At 37.5% G+C, this 10356-nt stretch overlaps 1 protein-coding gene across 1 annotated transcript; it reads right to left on the bottom strand.

The window, feature by feature from the left end:
- Window positions 6146–7272, bottom strand: LOC109236571. Its single transcript, XM_019402769.1, has 3 exons — window positions 7258–7272; window positions 6918–7017; window positions 6146–6738 (listed from the first exon to the last, which is right to left on the bottom strand). Exons 1-3 carry the CDS (start codon window positions 7270–7272, stop codon window positions 6146–6148), a joined length of 708 nt encoding a protein of 235 aa, XP_019258314.1.

Genomic DNA, 10356 nt, shown 5'->3' on the forward strand with positions numbered 1-10356 from the left:
ATCTCCAGCTGGTTGGTTTGAGCCAGGCGAGGCTAGGATTTTTGGTAAATACTTGATACAGGACGCTTTAGACAAGGTGAAGGTGGTTCGAGAGAGGCTTCGTACAGCGCAGTCGAGACAAAAGAGTTATGCTGACAGGAAGGTTCGGGATGTGTCCTACATAGTTGGTGAGAAGGTTCTGTTAAAGGTTTCACCCATGAAGGGTGTTATGAGATTTGGGAAGAAAGGTAAATTGAGTCCCCGGTCCATTGGGCCTTTTGAGGTGCTTCGGAGGATTGGGGAGGTGGCTTATGAGCTTGCATTGCCACCCAGCCTATCGAGTGTGCATCCGGTATTTCATGTTTCTATGCTCCGGAAGTATATTGGGGATCCGTCTCATGTTATGGACTTCAGCACGGTTCAGTTAGAAGATGATTTGACTTATGATGTGGAGCCTGTAGCTATTTTGGAGCAACAGGTTCGAAAGTTAAGGTCAAAGGATATAGCTTCAGTGAAAGTGCAGTGGAGAGGTCGGCCCGTGGAGGAGGCTACCTGAGAGACCGAGCGGGAGATGCGAAGTAGATATCCTCACCTATTCGAGGCTTCGGGTATGTTTCTTGACTCGTTCGAGGATGAACATTTGTTTAAGAGGGGAGGATGTAACGATCCGGCCGGTCGTTTCATGAGTTACCGCTCCGTTTTCCCCATTTATTCTTCTTATTGTTTTGTTCAGCTGTATATGAGTTATAGGGTTGGTTGGCTCGGGTTCGGAGAGGTTTTGGTACGGTTTGAGACACTTAGTCTCTTTTGAGAAAGCTTAAGTTGGAAAAGTCAACCGGATGTTGACTTATGTGAAATAGGGCTCGGATGTAAATTCCGATGATTCGGATAGCTTCTAAGGGTGATTTGGGACTTAGGAGTGTGATCGGAACGTGTTTTATGGAGGTCCGGAGTAGATTTATGCTTGAATTGGCGAAATTGAAATTTTGGCGTTTTCCGGTTGATAGGTGAGATTTTGATATATGGGTCAGAATGGAATTCTGGGAGTTGCAGTAGGTCCACTGTGTCATTTGGGATGTGTGTGCAAAATTTCGAGTCATTCGGACGAGGTTTGATAGACTTTTGGATCAAAAGCGGAATTCGGAAGTTTTAGAGTTCTTAGGCTTAAATCCGATGTGTTTTGGTTGTTTCGATGTTGTTTGAGGTGTTTTCACGATTGTTATATGTTTGGATGGTGGTATATGACTGGTTTGTGCTTTTGGTTGAGGTCCCGAGGGCCTCGGTGTGATTTCGGATGATTGACGGAAAGTTTGGAGTTGAGTTTGGGAGTTGAAGCATTTTTTGCTACTGTCATAACCGCACCTGCGGTTGGGAGGCCGCAGGTGCGATGCCCGCAGAAGCGGAAGGCAGCCGCAGGTGCGGCCAAGAAGAAGATCAGATGGAACAGCAGAAACGGCTAAGGAAGCGCACCTGCGGTAGCGCAGGTGCGAGGAAATAACCGCAGATGCTGAACTTGGACGTTAAATGAAAACCGCAGAGGCGGCGTCTTGGGCCGCAGAAGCGGTAGCGCAGAAGTGTATCTTGGGCCGCAGGTGCGAAAAACCTGGGCCAGAAGGTATAAAAGAATTCCTTCGCGATTTTTGAGTTGTTCTTCACCATTTGCATGCGGGTTTGAGCTTGGGGGAGCTATTTGAAGAGGAATTTCAAGGCGATTTCATAGAGGTAAGGTTTTTGGACCCTAAACTCGTTTCTATGGTGTAATTTCAGTGATTTGGCTTGGAAATTAATGGAAATTAAGGGTTAAAAATGGGGAAACAAGGGCTTGAGATTTTAGGCCTTTGAGCAAGGGTTTGAGGGGTCATTTGTGGTCGGATTTTAATACTTTTAATATGTGTGAACTCGTGGGGAGATAAGGAGTCTATTGATGTAAATTTTATCAAATTCCGAGACATGGGCCCGGGGTCGCGTTGGACCAATTTCGAGGTTTTTTGTATAATTCGATTATTTTTGCATGGGCTTCGTTCCCTTAGCTTGTTCTAATGTTATGATTCTGATTTTGGGTAGATTTGACGCGAGTTGAGGCCGAGGCGAGAGGCAAAGGCATCGCAGAGTAGTATTTCACCCGGTTTGAGGTAAGTAAGGATTGTAAATCTGGAACTGAGGGTATAAAACCCCGGTATTTTGTATTGATTTGATAAATGAGGTGACACACATGCTAGGTGACGAGCGTGTGGGCATGCAACGGTAGGGATGGTGACTTTGTCCGTCCCGTAGCGACTATTAATCCACGTACTTGATTTGAAATCTTATGATATCACGTATTTTAGAGATTGATACTATGTTATGGGCTATATGCCATGTTTGGGGCCTTGTGCTGACATGTTGAGACCCTTAGGGGCATTTTTACTGTTTTCCTCGCTCTATTAGTTTGAAAATATATCTTCAGTCTTGTTTTACCTGTTTATTGTTTAAACCTGGTTTTTATCACTCTGTTTCTTAAAATATGAAAAACTGTTTGGGCTGAGTTTCCCTGATTTCCACTGTGATGCCAAGGGATTGTGAGGTTAATGACTGAGAGAGGTTGAGGACTTAATCGTGAGGATTTTATATATATATATATATATTATGGATCGGACTGCACGCCGCAACAATGTTATATGTATATGTTATGGATCGGGTTGCACGCAGTAGCGATATGACACTTGGGCTGTAGGAGCCCCTCCGGAGTCTGTACACCCCCAGTGAGCGTAGCCGACTATAAACTATGGATCAGGCTGCACGCCGCAGCGATTATTATGATTATTACTATTATGAGATATATTTGAGCCTGAGTGCTGATGTGAGTACTGTGTGACGAGAGCTGAGTCACGAGTGACCTAGAGGCTTGCCCGAGAGGCTATATTTGTGAGTGATACCTTGCCCGAGGGGCCCACTTATGACATATTTGCTGTTTTCACTCTTCCTTTTATAAAGAGCCCCTGTTGAAAACTGCTAAGTAAATGATTTCAAGTATTTCGATTTAAACTGAAGTTTTTACGAAGTAACTGGCTTTTAAACTGTTGAGATTGACTTGATCTTCTGTTGTATACTCTTTTATATGATTTCTAACTGCTCGTCACTGCACTCAGACCTTATTTACTTTAGTTACTTACTGAGTTGGCGTACTCACGTTACTCCCTGCACCTTGTGTGCAGATTCAGGTGCCCGAGCGGCAGAGTGAGGGTTCCCAGCATTTTCGGAGCTTATCGGAGACTGCAAGGTAGCTTTACAGCGTCCGCAACCCTGCCTTCCTCCTTCCTATCCTTGTTTTCCGCATTTTTAGACTTATCATGTATTAGACAATCGCAATGGTTGTATTTAGAGGCTCTAGACTTGTGACACGAGATGGTTGGGCTGTGTTTGGTTTGTTGATATATTGTCTTTCCGCACATTTCAACGAATTAATTATTCCTCTTGCAAATTTGAAGCTTGAATCAGTATTAGCAAAAATGGCTTATTAAAAGGAATTTATTGTGATTAATTGTTTGGGTTGGCTTGCCTAGTATTGTGATAGGCACCATCACGACCGGGGTATTTGGGGTCGTGACACGGACACGCCCAATGCCTTACGTACTGGCTCGCCTAATAGAACTTTATGCAATTGTGTGTAACTAACCTTGTAAATACTCAAATTTTCTTAATAAATCGTTAACTATTCAAAAACACTTTTTTCTTAATCATAAATCATTAAGTTGAGAGATTTTATGTCATAATTAAAATAAAATTTATTGCACGTTATCCACTAAGATTGCTATGATAGTAAATTTTAAATAAAGCTTTAATTTAAAAGTATTTATTTATTAACATTTGTTATGTCCTTATTATATTTGTCCATAATTTTTTTGTAATTATTTTCCTAAATATTATTTTTCATGTTTACGAAATACAATACTTATTAATTTAATAGCTCAGTATTAGCTAGTAACTATTTACAAATAATTAGTTATCATGGTGAATTGTGTGTCACTTTAATAACTTGTTGAAACTTAAAAAGTAAATTATGCTAGAGAATCATATTTAAATTTTGAATAATAGTTTTATATAAATTCTCTTTCAAATAGAAAGCATATTAAATAAAAGGAGTATTTTTAAAAAAATATCAAATTATAATATCGAAATTCTTTCCTGATTCATTACTCCTTAAGAGATACATATAAGATTTCACATCAAATACGTACTTTTGATGTTTGAGTTGTAACGATGTTGCAGCTAATTTGCATAGTATGATATATGCGTACTTTTGTATTATTCATAGTTGAATTATAATTTATGAATATTTTAAATAGATTATTTGTTATAATTTGGTAATTTTAATGTAATTTTTATAATTATTTTTATTTATTATTATCTTAAAATTCTTGAAATTAGTAAAATTTAAAGATCCGTGGGACTTACGCCCCATGTCTCAAGGCTTACGCCTCGCCTCGTCAGAGATAAAACGCCTCGCCTCACCCCCGCCTTTTAAAACATTGAAAATAACTCTCCTCAATCCTTATTTGATCTTTGCACGCACTTAGCTCGATCGTTTCCGTACTGTAATATGTTGGTTAGACTTGGCTTGATTACCACGCCAACTCGTGCCAATTTTTTTTTCCCTTTTTTTCAGCTTCATAATATTAATTTTTGTATTACTAATTCAAGAATAAAATGTCAACTATTTGTATCAAAATATGGTCAAATTATCTGAACTTGAAAGTTTAAAATCATAGTACCACCATATCGTTTTCAACTACAGTATATTGTTTATTTCAAATTTAAATAAAATGCTTCTATTAAATTGACTGATACAGTAATTTTTTTTTTAATAACCGAGGTGTACGGGCCAGCTTGTGCACACCTCGACGAATTTCATGGGGTACCTGCCACCGCCCACCAAAAACAGGTATCAGGTAACTCTATCCACAACCTAACATTGAAGTCTGAATAAACATTAACCATGTACGGTATCAACTCCAAATAAGATCGGATTGTATCAGATTTTTTAAGTTCGGGTTTGGATTAATCGAATTGGATATTTTGGATTTTCGGTTTTGGATTTCCTGAAAGTTACAATAGAAGCTTATCGAAGCTTTCGGTGATGCACGCTGAAATTTTGTTAGCTCTGCCTGTCTTTTTATTGTTGTCGGTTCTTCAACAAACCAGGAAGGTTTGATTAGCATTCTCACCAGCACCGGGGACTTGGCTAACAGAAGCTTGATAAGCTGCATCCCAGGCTTTGAGCCTATACTATCTGTTAGCTTAACTTTCGTAAGGTGATTAAATGTGACATCTGAGAAAGCTTTCACTTTTCAAGAGATTTTAGAGCTAGAATATCAACATTTACATCACGAACCTACGAAAGATTACCAAAGACTCATCTCTCTAAACTTATTGAGGATAAAAAGTAGTATGAAAATAAGAAAGAGAAAGGAAAGTCGAAAACCTTAATTTCCATATATTGCAAGCATGGGAAGCTTCTAATCAAGCAAAGAGCACACGAGATGACCTTCAATTTATCCAGATGAAATTCAGATAGGTAGAGACGTTTGACACATTTAAGATCATATGGAAGTCTTCTTGGTACACCTTCTGCTGCCGCAAAGAACTAGGAAAGAAATGCCAAAATTCAGGGGGGGGGGAAAAAAGCCAGATTTACAATTGGTAATCGAAAAATAGCCATAGTTTCAAAAGTAATCAAAATTTAGCCACTTTTTAATGTAAAGATAAAATCTGAACAAGACCACCCTTAAATATCTGAAAATATTCTAGCATAATATGATGAATTTCGAATTTTTTACATATGAGCTTCCTGCATATTGTGCTGGAGTTTCATAATGTGTTGGAGTTCTAACATAATATGCGGGAAGTTTATATGCAGGAGCTCCATAATTCAGCATATTATGTTGGAACTTTCCGTGTGCTGGAATTACAACATAATATGCTGGAAGTTTTTACGCAAGAGCTCCATAATCCCGCATATTATGCTGGACTTTCCGTGTTTCAGCAAAATAATGGCTATTTTTTAATGAATTTACAAACGCTGACTTTTTTTCAATTATCAGTGCGAAAACTGGCTAGCCCGTGCTATTTTCATCCAAATTCAGGACGACTAAAAGCCCAAAAGATGCTCCATCATTAAAAATGCACACTAAATGAAGTGATGAAGGACATTTAGCTGAATACTAGCGATGTCCAAGTGGAGATGCTCAAGAGCAGAAAAAGGTTCAAAAAACTTGGCAATATTAATTTTTCCTGCCCTAGCAAAATATTGGCAGTAACTAAATGAAAGTTTAGCAAGACGAGGGATATCCTTAAAAAAGAGAGGTCTTGTATTGCCTTCATAGTCAAATGATCTCAGCCTAGGGGCATTAATTTCAATGATGTTGTTAGTAGAAACTCTGATATTCTCCAGCACCAAATTCTCAAGCAACAAGCAACGAGAGATTAAACTTCCAAGCAACTCGGTAGAAATTGCAACATAACATAGTTCCAGTCTAATTAACCTATCAAATCCTTTGAAAGCTGGTGGAAGAAGCTCTATTAAGCAATTTTCAAGAGTCAGATGCCTCAACTGAGAACATGTGAAAAATGAAGAAGGCAATTTGTAATATGGTTCAATACGCCATGAAAGTCTAAGAACAAGATGTTGAACACCATTTCGAGAGAGGAAAGATATCAAGTCATCAATCTTAGAACAACCTCTCGAAATAGAAATGTCGAGGGTACACTTTGTAATTGGTCCTGCATGAAGTATCAAAATGTTGGAGATAATCTCGTCAAATTTACTTGTATGTAATATTATACCCTTTTTAGTTGTACAAAGAGTTTTATCAAGTGTCAATTCTGAAAGTCTGCACCAATTATACCTCCAATTCTTCGATAAGATGCTTGTCCTCACAACATATCCTTAAAAGGCAAACGCACAAGAATATCATCAATTATATTCTCCGGAAGGGTGCTCAGTACATCGGTAGGTTTCCCCTCAAGAGGCATCATACAACAATACTCGCCAATAAGAGCCTGCAGAAAATAGAGAAGAATACGAAGATTAGGAAGAGAATTGCAGATGACAATTGTCAAATTAATATGTCATAACTGTAAGAAGAACAGAAAGGGTACTGTGCTCTCATTCAAATCATTCATAAATCTCCTCTTAATATAATAAAATTGTATTAGGACTATATAGGCTTTGATATCATTGTAAAGTAAAAATTCAAAAGAATAAAACCGAGAACCACATAGCCTTTAGCTTCTATTAACCTTGTCAACAGACATTGATGCACAATAAAGAGAAGAACAAAAAGGTACAATATTTGGTCAAATTAACTTAGAAAATTAGGTATTTCACAGCTTAGGCTGTAATATATTTCACATCAAACTCCAGTTGCCTAAATAAGCTTAATAGCTTTTCTTGATAATTTGGAGGGAGCCTTGGAGCAACGGTAAAGTTATCTCCATATGATCTATAAGTTACGGGTTCGAGCCATGGAGCCACTCAGGGAGGCTGCCTACATCACACCCTCTTGGGATGGGACCCTATCCCAAATCATGCATAAAGGCGGGATGCTTTGTGCACCGCACGGCCCTTTCTTCCCACAATTTGCATAACCCTAAGCATAGCTGGCAAAAAATCATGTCATATTCAACATAACTAATTGAATCGAACGAAATAATAGAACGCTAATTGCAATTACAGAGCGCATGCACGTTGATCTTACTTTACAAGGAATCAGGCTTTCTCTTCTCTATGGTTGTGCTCAAGCCTTCAATAAGTATTTAGAGCTTTTTAACCCAAAATAATTGTCCTCTCACGTTGCTAGTTGAAGAAGTCGGCATACCTAAAACATAAAGAAAAAAGGAAAATACCTTTTTTCAAAGGAACTAGTTAGGGTAGGCCCTATATCAATAAGTATAATTTTTTTTAAAATTATAATAATATTATTCAACTATGTATACCTAACATGAAATTGTTAAATATCATTTTGAAAGTATTTTTAATATTGATGTTGAGTTAAAGAATATCACAATAGTGAATGATAATTTAGTATTTATTAGAATATATTTTAACATTTTGGTATATAAATTTTACAGAATAAGTATTTAATTAAAGGGTAATGGACATACTATTGGAAACTTTTTTCAAACATATTTTCTACAAAAATTCTTTTTATTTTATTTTTAATTTTACTAAGATGCTTTAATTGTATTAAAGTAATTGGTTTTAAATTTATGATATGTTATAAATTTATAATTAACAATACGAAAATTAGTGTCATGTCAACGAATATTATCGACTCTAGTTATAGTTTCCTACTTAGATTGTAGATCTATATCTCGTCATGAAATTAAAATCAATTAATTCTACAAGATTAAATTATTTTGCTAATAATAAAGAAGAAAATAGAGAAAGAATTTTGTAAAAATATGTTTGATTGTCTCGACATACAATGGTATGTTTTACCCTTTAATCAAACACTTCTTCACCTTTGCAATAGGGGCGGCTCAATATTATTGGTGGCCTAAAGCAAAATTTGGATGAGAGGCCTTAATTTTTTTAAAAAAAATTATATATTTGATTTAAAGTGTATTTTTCTAACCTTTTTAGATGCAAAATTATTAATAATTTTCTTGTAATTGAGTTATTCTAACAATTCTTTTTCAACTGATAATACTGCTAATCTGATCCACTTAGCTCCTCGTGAGATATTATTGATCTTATACAATATTTTATTATTTTTAATTTGGAAAAACTTCTTTCCCTGGATGCAATTGTTATAGTAATACTTTATTCTATAAGGAATATAGGCATTTGAAAAAAAAAAAAAAAGAACATCAAGTCTTGTTATCTTATTAAGTATATCGACTTGAGTCTTATCTTTTACTTGTAATATTTCCTTTCGCGCTATATAACTTGAAAAATAAGCCTAAATGTCACGATCCGGATTTTCCACCCTCGGGAGTCGTGATGGCGCCTACTCGTGAAAGCTAGGCAAGCCAAGTATTATAGATTCACTAACTCGTTTATTTAGCCCTTTTTAACAGTTTAAATCATCATGCGATCAACAGAGAAATATTAACATTTATTTAATACGCGTGGAAGACATAATCTGATAACTTAGCCAAAAACAAGTACGACAACATCAAGTACATCTCTACCCGGAACCGGTGTCACAATATCACGGACCGTCTACGAATACTACAAACAAATGTCTAGAAAGAAAGATACAATCTGTCTCTGAAGTAAATGAAAACAGAATATAAAGATAGAGGAGAACGCCGGGGCCTGCGGACGCCTGCATGACTACCTCGGGATCTCTGACTGGACTGAAGGCAGCCACCCAAAGCTATGGTCCAAAAGCTGCCGCTCCGGGATCTGCACATAGCGCAGAGTGTAGTATCAGCACAACCGTCCCCATGTGCTGGTAAGTGCCTGGCCTAACCCCGGCGAAGTAGTGACGAGGCTAGGACCAGACTACCAAATAAACCTGTGCAGTTATATAATATACAACGGAAAATAAACAGAAATAAATAAGTAAAGATGGGAGGGGGAAAACGTGTTGCGGGGGAGTATCATTTACCAACAGTAATTTAAGAGAAAAGCATAAAGAACAATTTAAAACTCACAGCAACAGAATCAGGAACTCGTAACCAATCAACAAGTACTTTTATTATCTATTGTTGCGGCGCGCAACCCGATCCAATCATAAAACACTGTTGCGGCGTGCAACCCGATCCATATCATTTATCACTGTTGCGGCGTGCAACCCGACCCATTTATATTATTGTTGCGGCGTGCAACCCGATCTATTTATATTGTTGTTGCGCCGTGCAACCCGACCCAATTATATTGTTGTTGCGACGTGCAACCCGACCCAATTATATTATTGTTGCCGCGTGCAACCCGATCCAAATATAATATTGTTGCGGCGTGCACCCGATCCAAACATAAAGTTCAACACCAATCACACATAGAGTCCCGGCAAGGGATCAATAAAGAAACCACACTATCCCGACAAGGGAATCGACATTTTAAGTAAATACGTCCCGGCAAGGGAAAATCAGCTATAACCAAACTTGTTCCAACATCTGACTTCCTCAACTAGCAGCAATACTCAATCATAAGTAATTTTCACGGGAATAATCATAATCCTTGCTCAACACAGAGAATCAACAACTTAGGCATTCGTAGTATTTATCAAGAACACAATAATTTCAATTTAAGACTCACGGTCATGCTTGACACCGACGTATAGATACTCGTCACCATGCCTATACATCGTACTCAACAAGTAACACGTAGCAAATAGGACACAACTCCTAATCCCTCAAGCTAAGGTTAGACCAAACACTTACCTCGAA

Source organism: Nicotiana attenuata, chromosome 1, assembly GCF_001879085.1.
Source record: "Nicotiana attenuata strain UT chromosome 1, NIATTr2, whole genome shotgun sequence".
Classification (NCBI taxonomy): domain Eukaryota; kingdom Viridiplantae; phylum Streptophyta; class Magnoliopsida; order Solanales; family Solanaceae; genus Nicotiana; species Nicotiana attenuata.

What these genes read in the sequence shown, in the direction of transcription:
- LOC109236571 (XM_019402769.1), bottom strand. An exon ending in AATTGATGATATTCTTGTGC is followed by an intron (nt 6,739 to 6,917) that starts GTTTGCCTTTTA and finishes TACTTCATGCAG; the next exon opens with GACCAATTACAAAGTGTACC.